Here is a 17,224-nt window from a genome sequence, read left to right on the forward strand (position 1 = left end):
AGGTTATAAATTCAGACCAACTGCAGGAATTTATCACGTATTACAAATGCTATTGTTAGAGATATCTATTTTTAAGGGGACTGTTTTAAAGTTCAACTGTTTTCTGTAGTGACGAGATGCTGCACTGTTGAAGGTGGTGAATTTTGGAGGATGTGTCAAACAGAGGTCCTGCCTGCCTTTCCAGGTAGAATTAAATGATCCCACAGCACTATTTGAAGAAAAGCAGAGGAATTCTCCTGGCCAACATTTCTGTGTCATCCTGCATCACCTCAATAGATTAATTGCCATTTACCACATTGCCATTTGTGGAAGTTGGGTGCCCATAAATTGGCTATGATGTTTACATACGTAACAGTGACAACACTGGAAAGATAATGTCTTGGATGTGAAGAGCTTTGAGACAGTATAAGGATATGGTGAGGCATCATGACAACTGTCTTGTGAGTTTGTTATCTTGTTGCCCCTCGCAAAGGCACTCTATTTTTCCATGTGCCCAGTGTGACGATCGTATGCTATTGTTAGAGATATCTATTTTTAAGGGGACTGTTTTAAAGTTCAACTGTTTTCTGTAGGCAGTTGGTATGTCTGGAAGGAATGCAGCTCAGATGCTGGGAGAGCAAGGTAATTACTCATTTTAGCCATGTAGTATTTAGGAGGCAGTTCACAGATTTTGTTTATAGTTGAAAATTTCCACTGGGTTTTTGATTTATTAATTGACATGGTCATGTGATAATATGGTTTTTAGGAGGAGTTATGTATATAGCAGAGAAAAATGACTTTCCGTTCTGGCTGGGTTTGTTTAAAGACAGAGGTCTGCAAGCTGCCCTGAAATTCAATCTCTCACATTGAATTGGAATCTTTCCTGCCTGGCTCTAACTGATTACCCTGTGTTTGCAAAATGTGAAGAGATGGCTGATACTGAAGTCTATGGTGGCTGAATGCTGCAATGCTTTGTGTTTGTGTGTGTTGCATTATCTTGGGCTTAAGCCTGAGACTGACTCATTGTTCGGATGCCGTGAACATTGGTGGAGTTGCTGATAGCGCTGGGGATTGTTAGAGGGTACAACAGAATATAGATGGATTGGAGACTTGGGCACAGAAATGGCAGATGGATTTTAATCCTTGTGACAAGTATATTTATAGTTGCTAACTGTATTTGAAGTGGGATTTTAAATCTGCAAGGGAATGTTGCTTGTTTGGAACTGAAACAGTGATAAGTTAGATATTAACGCTGTTTCCTTCTATTTCCTTTCATTGTTAGCTATTGTTCAACTGTTAATAGTCAAGCTGCTTCGTTCTCTTAAAGTTATAGTTACTTTTACTTGGGAAGGTTTGTTTTTATTATAAAAGATCCCTAATTTGTCAGCGGAATCGCTCCTGGAATGAAGCATCCTATCCTCACATTTATGCCTAAATGGAAAAGCTTTTGGCATCCAGTCTGGCTTCCTAAAATAATTTGGGATTCTGAGCCATGACCCTAACACCAGTATGTTCTTCAGTTCAGTAGCTAACGTTGGCTGTTTTTAAAAGTTTTTTTGATAACCTAACATTAAATAAAGTAGAAAATGACATCATTGAGGATTGTACTTACATTAGTAAGTGTGCTGAAAGAGCCCGTAAAGCACACGATGACCAGTCCCAAGACAAATAGTTCCCTCCTTTTTGCAAACAGATGTGGATACTCATCTATCACTGCTGTGATGATAGATTCCAGACCTCCGTACTGTTAACAAGAATACCACAATGAATCGCCCTGGCTCTGCTTCCAAAAAATTTACATACATGCTCAATTCCACCCCCCAACCCGCCCCCAGAGTTTACTGGAACATCCTTCCTGCCTGGCTCTAACCGATTACCCTGTGTTTGCAAAATGTGAAGTGATGGCTGATACTGAAGTCTATGGTGGCTGAATGCTGCAATGCATTGTGTGTGTTGCATTATCTGGGGCTTAAGCCTGAGACTGACTCATCGTTTGGATGCCACGAACATTAGTAGAGTTGCTAAAAGTGCCGGGGATTGTTAGAGGGTAAAACAGAATATAGATAGATCGGAGAGTTGGGCACAAAAATGGCAGATGGAGTTTAATCCGGACAAATGCGAAGCGAATTATACTGTAAAGGGCCGAACCCTTAGGGACTTTAACATACAGAGGAATCTGGGCGTACAGGTCCACTGTTCCATATGTCCAGTGCCCCATCAAGCAGTTGCCAGTCAATCACAACTCAAGGCCCTACGCGGTGGAGGCGTGCTTTTCTCAATTGGAGATCTGTAGTTAGTGGTAGTCCATAGGGATCAGTGCTAGGACCTCTGTTGTTCATAGTAAATATAAATATATAAATGATCTGGACGAAAATGTGGATGATCCGATTAGTAGGTTTGCGGGTGCCACGAACATTGGTGGAGTTGCTGATAATGCTGGGGATTGTTAGCGGGTACAATGGGATATAGATAGGTTACAGACTTGGGCACAGAAATGGCAGATGGAGTTTAATCCGGACAAATGTGAGGTGATGCATTTTGGAGGATTAATTTTTGGGGTGAATTATACTGTAAAGGGCAGAACCATTAGGAGTATTAACTGGGCATACAGGTCCATAGTTCCCTAAAAGTGGCAACAAAGGTGACCAAGGTGATTACTAAGGCATATGGCATGTTTGTCTTCATCAGCTGGGGTACTGAGTACAAGAGTTGAGAAATCATGTAATCAATTAAATCATAAAAAACCTTAGTTAGGCTGCATTTGGATTGCATGCAGTTCTGGTCACCGTACCACTAGAAGGCCAGGGAAGCTTTGGGAGAGTGCAAAAAAGGTTCAGGATGTTGCCTGGTCTTGAGGGTGTTGGCTGTGAGGAGATGTTGAATAGACGAGGATTGTTTTCACTGGAAAGACGGAGACTGAGGGGAGACCTGACAGAGGTCTACAAAATTATGAGAAGCATAGACAGGGTGGATAGTCAGAGAGTTTTTCCAAGGCTGGAAGTGTCAATTACAAGGGGCGCAGGTTCAAGGTGGGAGGGGGAAAACTGAAAGGAGATGTGCGGGTAAGTTTTTCATTCAGAGAGTGGTGGGTGCCTGGAATGTGCCAGAGGGGGTGGTGGAAGCAGGCACATTAGCAACATTTAAGAGGCATCTGGATGGGTACATGGATAGGAAGAGAATAGAGGGATACGGTCCGAATAAGGGACCTTTTTTTATTTTAGTTTGGACATCATGAGCAGCACAGGCTTGGAGGGCCAAAGGGCCTGTTCCTGTGCTGTACTTTTCTTTGTTCTTTGTATATTGTGTGCTAGGCTTATTATTCAAATTCAGGGCAAGTTCCATAACATAACCAAAGTGATTTATTTCTGATGCTATCTTTGGAAAATGATTGATTCTGTGATTATACTGAGTTTGTCCAAAACAATCTAAGTTCTAGACTTTGTCCAAGTGGTTACATTATTCAAATTACTTAGCTTATAAAGGACTAGAGAGCAGAGTACAAATTGAAAAGCACAGATCAAGGTTAGATGCTGGGAAACCCTTTTTGCAGAGAGCTGTTGATCTCTGGAATGAATTGTTGGTATGGGCAGCAAGTATGGATTCATTGTGAGTATTAAAAAGATGAAGAAGTTCCAGGAGTCATGACCACATGGAAACTAGAATGAGCCATTGTGGGTATGCTACTCCATTACTGTTGTGTTCTGGAACTTGCTTGATTGCTTTTGGGATTTGGATACAAACTTTCCAATTTTTGTTCCCTAAATTGGCCTATGGTTTTTTTTGTGTTGCCGCTCATAGGAGATTATGTGACTCCGAAGGGAATGGGTGTAGGAATGGTAGGGAAATGTGATGGGTTGCAGAGCTTTCTTCATGTAAAGGATTTGACAGACTTATGGAACATCTTTTCTTATATGTATTGCCTTATTGGGTGGATCTCTTCTTCAGGTAGGGATCCTCAATGAAAGAACATCCATCTAATGGTCTTCTATAGCTTATCATCTTTTGGGCATTAATGCGGAGGCCATTATTTGACCCACAAAAAATTGAAACAGAACATGCTTTTGTTCAAAATAACTCAGATTATCATGCTGTTAGTTACACCATAATCAGTCGCAATCTAATAATTCACAACTGAAAATTCCTGTGTCAGATATGGTAACTTAGTGGATACTGGACTAGGCAATGTTAAATTGGTGTCATTGAATTCAATAATATATTGGCATCAGAGAAATGACCATGAATGCTGCTGGATTACACTAAAATCCCAACTTATTCCTTCACCCTTATTAGGGAGGTGTCCTGCTGTCCTTATTTGATCTGACCTACACGTGACTCCAGTCCATCACTATGTCATTATTTCTTCATGTCCTCAGGACAACTGGAGACAGACAAAAGACTGAGCTATCAGTATTTCTGCAAATAAAGATAATTTTTAAAAAGTCACTTAGTAGATTGAATTGATTATAGCACATGAAGTGGACAGATCTTCACTTCCATCTTCACCTCCTGTCATAGGCATTGCCTTCTCGCTTGTCCCTGTACACTGGCTAAACTCAAGTACCTCTCCTGAGTGGCCATTCTTCAATGCCTCATACGCTAATAGACTATTTGTTTACAGATAACACCATATCTGATCTTAACTGTGACCTGACTAGACTTCTACACATGTAGCAGGCAAGGGACTGGGAGAATGCCACAGTCAATGGTATGGGTTTTTGAGCATGAGCAAGCATTAGAAGCCTTCCAGTGTAACTAAAGATGTGTGAATTGTTGATCCCACAATAACTTCCATAAGAAATGCCTTTTATGCTGATTTCATGCATTTCCAGTAAAGTACTCTTGATCACAAGCAGTTTATTTGATCTGGATGTGCCAAATGTTGACAATGAGTGACAAGAAAACATTCGTGAACACGGATATTCCTAATATCTAAGCTTTGTTGTAACAAGCACAGATTCCACAGCATACTCCATCTGAAATATTATGTCTTCAATTGAAATGTATTTTCTCCAATTGAGACCCTCTGACTGTAGAAGTTTCAAATTGGTTTGACTAAAGACTTATACTCACTGTACTGTCCAGGCCGAGGGTTATCACCATGAGAAAGAACAGGATTGCCCAGAAGGGGGAGCCATCCATGTTAGCAATGGCCTCGGGATAGGTTATAAACAGAAGGCCAGATCCTAAATATCCAAAAAGAAGGTATATTAATTTTTCTTTAGAGATTGTGACAAATACAGAGTTTATGAGTTACTGAGAAGGAGAAAGATGCTCACAATGTAAGCAGTAGTTAAAGTAGTTGCACTGATGTCAACTACATGGATTTTCATGTTATAGGAAGGTGGTGGAACTCGGAGAATATCCCTCTTGGCATACATACCTCAGGCAAAAGTGCCTCGAAAGGGTGTGATCTTTGTTCAAGGGAGGGGGTGGTGCACGTGTGTGTCTGGTGGAGTTGGTCCCTTTGTCCCAGTTGTTTTGTTCAGTATTAGACCCTATAGCCCGCACCCACCCCCCATGCCCTATCTGTTAACTCATGCAACATGTGCCTTCATCCATCCCCAATGACTCCTCATACCTTCTGTGCACCTCTACCACCTTCAAGGGTCCCTTGTATCCTCCATCTCAATCTGCATCCCTCCACCCATCCCCAATGGCCCCTCACACCCTCCATGCCAACTCACAGTCTTTCCATGCCCATTTATCAGTTATAGACACTGGAGATCCTATAATAATGATGGCATGTGTGGAAAAGCTTTAAAAAGTCGTTCATAACTTTCTTTTAAAACAATTCTGTTATTATCGCTCTTTAAATGTTCAGTCAGACATTTAAAGTATTAATAACAGAAACTATAAGCACTTGACGGATCTATCTTATATAAATGAACACTGAGGCATTAGCTAAATAGATCTAAGAAAAAGTTGTCAATCAAGCAATGTTTGCCCCATGTGTCCACTTATTTCAACAGACAAAATGGAAATCTGGGTTCTCAGCCAAATCTCATTATGTTTGCTGTGCTAACAGCTCACAGTTTCTATAACAATGAGACTCTTCAGAGAAACAGTTTTGTTTATTTTAGAAGTTACAATTTTGCAACCCACTCATGACGTTGTTCCAAGTTTCTTTCTTGTGCTGATCTACATTTAACAAAGATGACCTTTGTTACAGAGTCACTTAAATTCACGCACCTTTGTCTTTTGCCACCTCCTGCACATCAACATTACGCATCTCAGCCATGTACCCTAGAACTGTGAAAATTACGAAGCCGGACAGGAAGCTAGTCAGACAGTTCACTAAACTGGTGACAATTGCGTCTCTGCAAGGAAAATAAAAAGTCAGACTGACGCACCATCAGGAAGATGCTTTGCACCCAGCGGGTTCATTTTCTGAGTTAAGGACCTTCATCACCCGTTGTATATATCAGGAAATTGCAGGAGCAATGTCCTTGGTTTGCATCCTTTGAGTTTAATGTGCACCTGATAGTTCCCAATATGGTTGACTGGCAGAACGGATCCCCAACAATCTGGCAGCACGTTTACACTGCATTCCACCTCATTATTTCATATATTACCAATTGACATTCTGATTGGTGAAAAACAGAGGACCGATGGTTCCACCCCACTGTCACAACAATGAGGGAAGCAGGACATCCTTTGTCCTAACTATTCACATGCCTTTCCTGTGGCCCAGTGGTAAGCACTGCTGCCTCACAGCACCAAGAATCTGAGTTAGATTCTCAGCTTGGGTCACTGTCTGTGTGGAGTCTGCACGTTCTCCCTGTGTCTGTGTGGGTTTCCTCTGGGTGCTCCGGTTTCCTCTCACAGTCCGATAGACATGCTTAGATGCATTGGCCGTGCTAAATTCTCCCTCAGTGCACCCAAACAGGAACCGGAGCATGGCAACTAGAGATTTTCACAGTAACTTCATTGCAGTGTTAATGTAAGCCTACTTGTGACTCTAATAAATAAACTTTAAACCTGATTGGAATTCTGTGAATAAGGTGATTTTAAATAAAATGGCAGGTGCCTGCAAACAGGGTGGAGGACAAAAATTATGGTATTCAGTATCTGTTGTGATCAAGTGTAAAAGAATATTTGTAAAATTGGCTCTTTTCCACGAAGGCCAATTTGCTTACCGCAGGTTTAGGAAGGGACGTAGGAGCAGGTCTGGGCCAGTTGGCCCCTTAAGTCTGCTCCCCATTTAACTAGATCATGGCTGATCTTTTACCTCAATATCAACTTTCTGCACTGTCCCAGTATCTATTAATGTCAATGGTGTCATTTTAAGTGTTAAAATGGGATCACATTATATCATCTTACAGTTTCCCACCTTTCTGAATCTGCTGGACCCCACCTCCACTGTATTGAAGTAACTGTATTGTTGCTTTATGTTGTGGACAGTAACAGCAGTGCTGCTGGCAATTCCCACAGGTTCATGTCATCATCAGTCCCTCTTCTTTCCATGTCATTGGTTTCGATGCAGGTAGAAGCATGAACCAGCCATCTCCACCCCCAGTTATATTGCCCTTGGCTTTCTGCACCCTCTCCTACCTGACTTGAGTTAATCTCTAGGGACGGAGGGGTAGATGTCCACCATCCCTGGAGATGCTCTTTGGATCCCGGGCATCTTTCGGTCCTTGGGAATAACAGGAAAAAAGCTACACTTTGCAACCACCCCCCCCCGACTCCTTCTCCTGCATGTTGTGGAGGCTAACTAACTCAGTACAGATGAAGGTTTGAACCAGAAATGTTTCTAGTCTGTTTGGAATAGAATTATTTACATATCCACTAAGGAACCTGGAAAGTATGTAGTACGATTTTTAAAACTTTGGGCACTATTCATTTAGTCCTACCGGTAACAGTTATTGTTGAATTGGTTGTAACTCGCTAAAGCCATGATGACTCCAAATCCAGGGCCCATGGAGAAAAAGATCTGCGTAGCTGCATCCACCCACACCTAAAGGAAAGAGCAAAAGATCAGAAATGACCCGTGCAGATCAAATGATACCCAACATAGCTTAACATTGAAGGGACATTTTAATAAAAGCATGGCATTAGCATCCTAATAGCTAACCACCTAATAGCTTATTAAAGTCTTACCTCGTGGATGGATAATATAGATTCTTTTGGAAATTTCTACTCACCGAACTCCAGGTAACTATTCAGCACTCGATTCCAGACAAAAGTTGAATTTCTTGTTACAACTGGTTTATCTTACCTGGGTTTAAGCTAAGCTGCTGGATGGAAAGGCATGGTGGCACAGTGGTTAGCACTGCTGCCTCACAATGCTAGGGACTCAGGTTCAATTCCATTCTTGGGTGACTGTGTGGAGTTAGCACCTTCTCCCCGTGTCTGTGTGGGTTACCTCCAGGTGCTCTGGTTTCCTCCCACAGTCCAAAGATGTGTGGGTTAGGTTGATTGGCCATGCTAGATTGCCCAAGATGTGTAGGTTAGGGGGATTAGCAGGGTAAATGTAAAGGGGTGGGGGATTGTTGGTGCAGGCTTGATGGGCTGATGATCCAATTTTAAATACAAAAAAAATGGAAAGGTGGAAAGGAAGTTTAGCATCATCTAGAGCACGAGGTTTAAATCTTCCTCGTCCCCAACTAGGAGAAGGGATCACATGTAGTTTCGTAACAAAAACAGAAAATACTGGAAAAACCCAGCAGGTCTGACAGCCTCTGTGAAGAGAGAATAGAGCCAATGTTGCGAATCAGGATGACCCTTTGTCAGAGCATTTGGCTTCAACCTGAGCACTGATGAGTGTGAGGATGTAAACCTGTATCCCAACCTCCCCTCCAAACTGGAAAAGGAGATCTGTGTGATCTTCCTCACCTACAGTGTGAAATTGGAATTGCTGGGAGATATCAGTCTTGTCCACTTATTACTTGGGGAAAGAGATCCATGTACATACAGAGGAGCCACCCCTTAACATTCTCCCTGGACGTTGCTGCTCTGTAAGAAGAAACTTTGGAAGGGGGGATCTAAGTGATGTTTTTCATAGAATCCTACAGTGCAGAAGGAGGTAATTTGGCCCATGAAGTCTACACTGACCCACCCAGCCCTATCCATGTATTTACCCAAGTTAGTCCCCCTGACACTAAGGGGCAATTTAACATCCCCAACCCACCTAACCTGCGCATCTTTGAAGAGTGGGAGGAACCACCCCCCTGATTCTAATTCATAATCTCAGCAAAATTCTTTGAAGTTCTACTGTTGGTTCATTGCAGTTCTTGGATTAAACTGTGTATTTGCAACTAAGCGTGTGTCTGTGAGGAAAATGTAATTGTGCTGCTTATATGTGGTATCAACATGACAAAAATACAGTGTTACTTGTCTTTCCCTTTTTCCAGGCGCAGACACAAAAGGGGAGACTTCTTCTGATTGTTGTTTCCAGCAGAGTCATATATGTGTGCTGAAATGCTTTGTAACTCTATTAAAGCACCACAAAGTGCAATCTGACTAGTGTACAGAGTTTCATAAAGAGCTTTGGACTTGTTCTGAAATATATGTAACGTTCTTAGACTGGACATAACAGACATTTTGATCTCAGGGAAATGTAAATATGATTGCTTTTCATTGTTGTTATGTTTCTGTCATGTTTTTCAGATTATATATGAATAAAGTATATTTTTTAAATAAGAAAATCTGTGGGGAATGCTTTGACTATATCACGGGAAATTGCAAAGGAGAGAAACCCACTCGCGGTGGCACAGTGGTTAGCACTGCTGCCTCACAGCGTCAGGGACCTGGATTCGATTCCGCCTTGGGTCACTGTCTGTGCGGAGTCTGCATGTTCTCCCTGTGTCTGCATAGGTTTCCTCCTGGTCCTCCGGTTTCCTCCCACAATCTGAAATATATGCTGTTAGGTGCATTGGCCGTGCTAAATTCTTCCTCAGTGTACCCGAACAGGTGCTGGAGTGTGGCGACTAGGGTATTTTCACAACAATTTCACAAGATTACTTGTGACACTAATAAATAAACTTTAAAACTATATTCACAAATAATGCTAACATATAGCACCCAGATGGCACTCTCCCACCCCTCACCCCCCCGCCCACACATCCGGAAAGTGCTGCAATATGATTCCATAAGCATTACTATGACCATTCTTCAGATGTCACCCTGGATTGCTGGCAAGTTACCCTATCGTGGAAGATGTCACAGCTGAGTCTAATCCGGCTCACAGCTAAATCAGACTTGACAGCATTGGCTGGCGAGCAGGAGGAGCAGCTCTGCTTGATTTTGCCAACTGAAAACATACCGAGATTCCAATATCAGGCACTCCACTCTGCCTATTATATTAGTGGACTCACTTTAGGAAAAAATGATTGTTGCAACTCACTCGCAAATGTATCACTGGTCAGGTGACAGGAGTAGGAATTTAATAATATTCTACCAGGGACAGTGCCAGACCTGATCCAAGTGGACAGTGATTCAGTTCAACTCATAAAACAAAAGTTTTTATTGACGAATTTAGGTGTAGGACCAAAGCTTATAGGTGCTGGACATTTAAAATCTTTGTGAAAAGTGTTGCCAAAAATGACGCAGAGAAAAGATGGTGAGGAGAGACTCTGCCTCTTTCGTTGTACCAGAGAGAGGAAAGACTGGAAAAGGTAGTTTAGTTCTGGAGTTGCAGAGTTAATTACAGAAAGCAAATCTGTTATTAAAACAGCCATCGCTTTGCAAGACTGGCATGAACAAAGGCTGTATTTAAAGCAGATGCGTGTTTCAATTTATGATTTGCATTTGCAAGGGTTTCTCTCTCTTGTTCCAATGGAATAATAAACTCATTTACCTTTTAGAGCCCCCATCCACCCAGGGATGAGTAGCTGTCTGTAACTAAGGTTGTGGCTAATGAATGAAAGAGCGCAGCTGTCTGCAAGGATGAGGCACATATTTGAATGTGTGAGAAGAGTTCTATGAAATAATGATTCATGTAAACCCATACTACAATCCAAGCCAGATTGGGCAATTAGACTTCACTCAATTTTATCCAAAAAAAAACAATATATTTGGGAAAAATATATCAACATTGAAGAACACATTATTATTGAAAAAGCATGGTTCATTTTGCAATGTGTGATGATATCCTGAAGATTTTGCCACTCAGTATTTCATAAATTATCTTTCTTGCTAGAAATGGTTGCCAAGAGTTCTTTTGTTTTCAGTGGCAATGATACCCGTTCTCATAATTTCTGTTGCAATGTTGGGAACTATTTTAGCACCTTGCAGTAAGTTAAATCGATTTGTGACATGCTAAAGTATGTTCCCTGCCAGGTGCTGGAGTGGCTCAGTGGGTCGCTCTACTCCCTCTGAGCTGAAAGGGCCGGTTTGGGTTGGAGTCCCATTCCAGGAGTTTTCTTCTTTGAAAGAACCAAGCCAATGATGCAAGTGCTGGTTTCCCCAGCCTGGATAACTGGCCAGGGTGAGTAGCCTCTGGCTAAAGTGCCAAATCCACAAAAAAAAGTGATGGTTGATATGAAAGAGCGAGCATTATGATGACCCCATAATAATGTGAGAAAAGCTGGGAAGAAAGGACATTATTTGTCTTCATTGAAAAAGTTTTTTGTCCTGTGAGAAAGTACAACTGGAAGAGACATTGATTTTTTTTAAATGTTACCAGTAAGAGCAATTAAATTATGATCTATTTTGATTTGATTCCTACCTGTATAAACCAAGTATATAAACTAATTTTTAAGAAGACAGGGGGTGGCATAGTGGTTAGCACTGCTGCCTCACAGCGCCAGGGACCCAGGTTCGATTCCCAGCTTGGGTCACTGTGTGGAGTTTGCACATCGACTGCGTGCGTTTCTTCTGGGTGCTCCAGTTTCCTCCCACAGTCTGAAAGATGTGATGCTTAGGTGCATTGACTTGAACAGGCACTGGAGTGTGGTGACTAGGGGAATTTCACAGTAACTTGATTGCAATGTCAATGTAAGCCTTAATTGTGACTAATAAATGAACTTTACACTCTCAGGGCAAGAGCATGAATGTTGCAATATATCGCAGTACAGTATCAGAGACTAGATCATTTGAGTACAAGGAAAGTTAATTCTCTCAATTCAGTTTCCTGCCTTTCTTTTCATTGCTATGTTTCTTGATCTTTCCCTAATTTATTTATTTATTAGTCACAAGTAAAGCTTACATTAACACTGCAATGAAGTTATTGTGAAATTCCCCTAGTCGCTGCCAGTCCGGCACCTGTTCAGTTCAATGCACGTAATCAGCACATCTTTCAGACTGTGGGGGAAAACCAGAGCGCTCGGAGGAAACCCACACAGACACGGGGAGAACATGCAGACTCCACACAGACAGTGATCCAAGCCAGAATCGAACTCAGGTCCCTGACACTAGTGAAGCAGCAGTGCTAACCACTGTGCTACCATTCCGCACAATATCAATATCACTATGGTTATTATTTGTTTCTCATTCCATGAATAAGGTGACCTACACACTCTCTCCTGCAGTGAAATCTCACTGCATTGGAATCAAGATTTCATTGCTTCATCTCCCACTCAAATTTTTGCCTAGTCCACCTAACAAGAGAAGTCAGCTCAGAAACTACGGAATAACCTGAACAAAAAAATGTGTGAGCAAAGCAATGGCAGATAAAACTGAATGCGGACAGATGTGAAGAAAACAAAGGGTGATGTGCGTATTCCGTGAATACATAGAAATAATGAAGGATGATGTTGAAAGACACATAAGGACCTGGGTAGACTGAATGTATGCAACAAATAAAGAGCAAGAAACTACAACGCCAATATAATTTTCAACCTCGTAGCCAAAAACAGTAGAATATAAGTGAAAGGGAATCAAGGTTGAATTGCTGTGGTGGTTTTGAATGTTGTATTTAATTTGGCACAGCAGCATGGTGGCACAGTGGTTAGCACTGCTGCCTCACAGCACCAGGGACCCGGGTTCAATTCTTACAAACTCCACACTGTCTGTGTGGAGTTTGCGAGTTCTCCTTGTGTCTGTGTGGGTTTCTTCCCACAGTCCAAAAGATGTGCTAGTTAGGGTGCATTGGCCATGCTAAATTCTCCCAGAGTGTGGTGACTAGGGGATTTTCACAGTAATTTCAGTACTGAGTGAATGTCAGCTTACTTGTGACTAATAAATCAACTTTTTTTATTTATTTAAATGCTGATGGCTAAGACAAAAGAAGGATGTTTATTCACTGGAACAAAGAAACGCCAGGAGACTGATTATTATTGCTAGAGATTTGAGTTATGAGGAAATATGAGATACACTTGCATTTTTCAATCTGAAAAGGAGACACATAAGATTGTAAGCAGTTAGGTTATTAGAGCAGGGCATGGAATACAATCCCACCCAGATTCTATTCCCTGCTAGTCCCCCTAACACTAAGGAGCAATTTAACACGGTCAATGCACCTAACCTACACATCTTTGGACTGTGGGAGGAAACCGGAGCACCCGGAGGAAACCCACGTAGACACAGGGAGAACATGCAGATTCCGCGTAGGCAGTGACCTGAATTGAACGTGGGTCCCTGGCACTGTGAGGCAGCAGTGCTAACCACTGTGCCACCGTGCCACCCATGGTGCCTTGCCCACAGTATCAACCAAGTTGTCACAATAATCCTCGACCTCAAAATAATTCTTTCAATAATTCTGAACTTTTCTGTCTCGTCCTTTATGTGTACTCACATCCGTGTCCAACAACTTCTTCCAGTTTGGTTTGAGGTAAAAGACCACACCTCGCCAGGCTCCAGGTAAAGTGGCTCCTCTTACCAAAAGAATGAAAAGCACCAAGTATGGCAGTGTGGCAGTCACCCAGACTATCTGCAACAGAAGAAAAAGAGGTTTGATTGTCTTTAAATGGGAACTTTTCTGGAATGCATCCTTCTAATGAACTGGGCAGGATTTTCACAGCCAGTGGGGATGGGACAGGGATGCCACTGGCTGGCATGCTAGTTTTCCAGTACCATCCATACTCCCCGAGCTATTTTCAAGAAGACCAGATCAGGGCAGAACTGCAAGTGTTGGGTAGGTAGCCAGTTGGCGAAATTAAGGTGCCTATTCTCCAGTCAGCAGATGGGCCCCATACTTTGCCTGAAACACAGCCAGTTGAGAGGAAGTGGCCTCTAGACAGGAGTTGGGGATGGGAGACAGTGCTTCATCCGAATGGGGATGTCCTCTTCCCCACCCAGTACCCATAATGGCCATCCGGTGGCCACAGCTGGGGCTGCAGGCTGTCCAGAGGAGACGTTCCATTCTGAGATGCCCTCTCTCTGTCTCTTTTTGTCTCTGGAGGAGACAGCAGCTTTCGCCTCAGACAATGGAGCAGCTAATGTGCCGTTGCTGGAAGACCTCCAAATGGCCCTCCAGGCTTGGGGCCTTGTCCACCAGAGGGCACACTCATTGGATGGTGAGTGTGCCCTCTGGCCAAAAATCACATTGAGTGACCATGCTCAACATGGTGTGGGGTCAGGAGCTGCATTTGACCCCAATGTCAACATCTCAACCCCAAATGGCAAATCCAGCCCTCTCTAAAGCACACTTTTTTCTAACAAGCACCCTCTGGAACACAGTCCTTTCTGCAATAGGTTCCTCTGTAATTCTACAAAACACTGTTTGACAAGCCTCTCTCTCTTTGACCACTTTCTATAGCATTCCCCTTCTGATTAATATTGCAATCCTGTTACAATGCAGTGCACACTGTAGTTGTAAGTGAGACCAGCTATTAAAAACTGGGGAAAAGTTAGAACATTATTCCTATGTATAGATGGGAACCAGATTCCATCTATGTGGAGGGAAGAAAAGTGGACTGTGTACCTGTGCTTGTGTCCTCCTCCTTTACTCAGAATAAGCAGTGAATTGTAACACGCCTGTCACACTTTTTGTCGCTGCCCCAAACATACTGCCAAAGAGATTGACTCATTGCAGTTTCATTGGGTTTGTGTAAAATATCATTGTCGCAATAGCCATCTCATCAAACAAACCTTTCCAGATGTTTTAACTCCCTTCCAGAGGCTGAAGTAAACAATGGTAAATATGACAAAGAGGCATAAGAGGAGCTGCCAGCGGATCACTCCCACATAATGCAACCCTTTGGATTTATGGATTTCCAGAACATTCCGCCTAAAAGCAAGAGGAAAACATGAAGAACACCTACCACTTATTTCCAAAAAACAATAGTAATCACATCTCAAAGCAAAACTCATTTGGCGTTGCCAATTTGACAGCGTTCAGTTTCTGACTCAAACAGTTGCGATGGCAAATTCCACTGCTGAAGGGAGCACATGTCGGGGTTGGAAGCTCTATGCATTACTGAGGATTGGTGCTTTTTCAGCAATGCTGTCTCCTATGTGAGCTGATTAACCATCTAACAGCTCAGCGGGTATGAAAGATCCCATGATGAGATTTGAGGGACAGCAGGGAGGTATCCTAGCCAACAATTTTCTCCCAGCCAACTTAATGTGTGGCACAGTGGTTAGCATTGCCATCTCTCAGTGCCAGGGAGCCGTGTTCAATTTCACTGTTGGGTAACTGTGTGGAGTCTACACGTTCTCCCTGTTTCTGCACGAATTTCCTCTGGGTTCTCCCATTTCCTCCCACAGTCTAAAGATGTGTGGGTTAGGTTGACAAACCATGCTAAATTGCTCCTTAGTGTCAGTGAGACTAGCGGGGCAATTATGTAGGTTGACGGGGATAGGGCCTGGATGGGATTGTTGTCAGTACAGGGTCAATGAGCTGAATGGCTTCTGTCTGTGCTGTAGAGATTTTATCATTCTATGATAACCAAAAACTGATTTCCTAACTATTCAATTGCCATTTGTGGACCACGTCTTGTTACACTGGCTCCCGTGTTTGCCTATGTGATAGCAGTGAACCCAATTCAAGAAATAATTAATTGGTTGTAAAGTGCTTTGGGATTTCCTGAGGACACCTAACCACAAGTTATCATGGCAGCCTGTTAATCTACCATGTTCTGAATGTAGAAATGTAAGATCTTTTTTCTTGGAAGTGAAGCAGTTGGGATATCCTGAGGATATTATGAAACGCAATATAAGTGTAAGTAGTTCCTGAGTTGGACTTCTCGGGAGTGCCAAAAGCATTAGCTTTTACAGGAAGGGTGGCACGGTGGCACAGTGGTTAGCACTGCTGCCTCAAAGCACCAGGGACCTGGGTTCGATTCCCAGTTTAGGTTGCTGTCTGTGTGGAGGCTGCATGTTCTCTATGTCAGTTTCCTCCGGGTGCTCCTGTTTATTCCCACCGTCCGAAAGACGTGCTGGTTAGGGTGCATTGGCCATGCTGAATTCTCCCCCTCAGTGTACCCGAACAGGAATGGAGTGTGGCGACTAAGGGATTTTCATAGTAACTTCATTGCAGTGTTAATGAAAGCCTACTTGTGACACTAATGAATAAATTTAAACTTACGTGTGCATTTTATGTACCTAATTTGCAACTCTGATTTACTTTATTGGTATCACTTCAAAGGTCTAGTTCAATGATATAGATCACTGCTGAGCTTCACCCAGAATTTGGTTGATGCTGCCATTACAGTTTAGGGATTATGTGCAATACCCAATGTGTTTTTTTAACATTATAGACAAGTTGGTGTCATTCCTGGCATGGTTCCTTGATTTAATTTTTCACAGCCCAAACGACAGTTGGAGTGTGACAGCTGATTCAGTACACTTTGACTAAAGACCAATAAAATCAGTGAGGATCCCATTTCTGATCGAAAAGAGAGACAGTGGTATGCTGATTAAACACATCCGTCTATCTGTTCAACCGTGAGGACCCGTATAATGAATAGCTTAACTACACACTCTATGATCTTCAGACAGGGAATGATTATTTGAGTGAGTGCAAGTAATGTATTAGATTTCATTCCCCAGAACTTACATGCCATACAACATGCCTCCCCATTCTTATCCATCCACCACACCATCCACTGTCCAAACAATTCACTTAGTTCTTTGAAACCAGTACATCTGTGTACACACAAGCCACTTACATGCACTTACATAAAAAACTCTTCGGCTGGAGATCTGGAGAAGTTATTCCAGGTGACATTACTCTTGCCGAAGTAATTGGTGCAGTTGGGTGTGTTCCAAGGATTGTCACAGTTAGTCCAGGGCAAGGTATCCGTGAATGAACAGTAGAAATAGTAGAGAGCCCAGGAGATGATGGTATTGTAGTAAAAGGAGACATATAGAGATATGATACAGATTGCGTATCCAATCCCTAAAGCAAAAACATGTTGGTAAT

At 42.4% G+C, this 17,224-nt stretch overlaps 1 protein-coding gene across 1 annotated transcript in view; it reads right to left on the reverse strand.

Moving 5' to 3' along the window:
• Nucleotides 1-17,224, reverse strand: part of slc6a4b (solute carrier family 6 member 4b) — a 39,811-nt gene that overhangs the window by 13,129 nt on the left and 9,458 nt on the right. Inside the window, exons 3-9 of the mRNA XM_080208671.1 lie at nucleotides 16,981-17,200; nucleotides 14,950-15,088; nucleotides 13,655-13,789; nucleotides 7,833-7,936; nucleotides 6,169-6,296; nucleotides 5,050-5,162; nucleotides 1,592-1,723 (exon numbers count right to left, since the gene is read on the reverse strand). Coding sequence (XP_080064797.1) covers nucleotides 1,592-1,723; nucleotides 5,050-5,162; nucleotides 6,169-6,296; nucleotides 7,833-7,936; nucleotides 13,655-13,789; nucleotides 14,950-15,088; nucleotides 16,981-17,200 — 971 coding nt within the window. The remainder of the gene's footprint in view (nucleotides 1-1,591; nucleotides 1,724-5,049; nucleotides 5,163-6,168; nucleotides 6,297-7,832; nucleotides 7,937-13,654; nucleotides 13,790-14,949; nucleotides 15,089-16,980; nucleotides 17,201-17,224) is intronic.

Source organism: Carcharhinus amblyrhynchos, chromosome 20, assembly GCF_965287045.1.
Source record: "Carcharhinus amblyrhynchos chromosome 20, sCarAmb.v2.hapA, whole genome shotgun sequence".
NCBI lineage: Eukaryota > Metazoa > Chordata > Chondrichthyes > Carcharhiniformes > Carcharhinidae > Carcharhinus > Carcharhinus amblyrhynchos.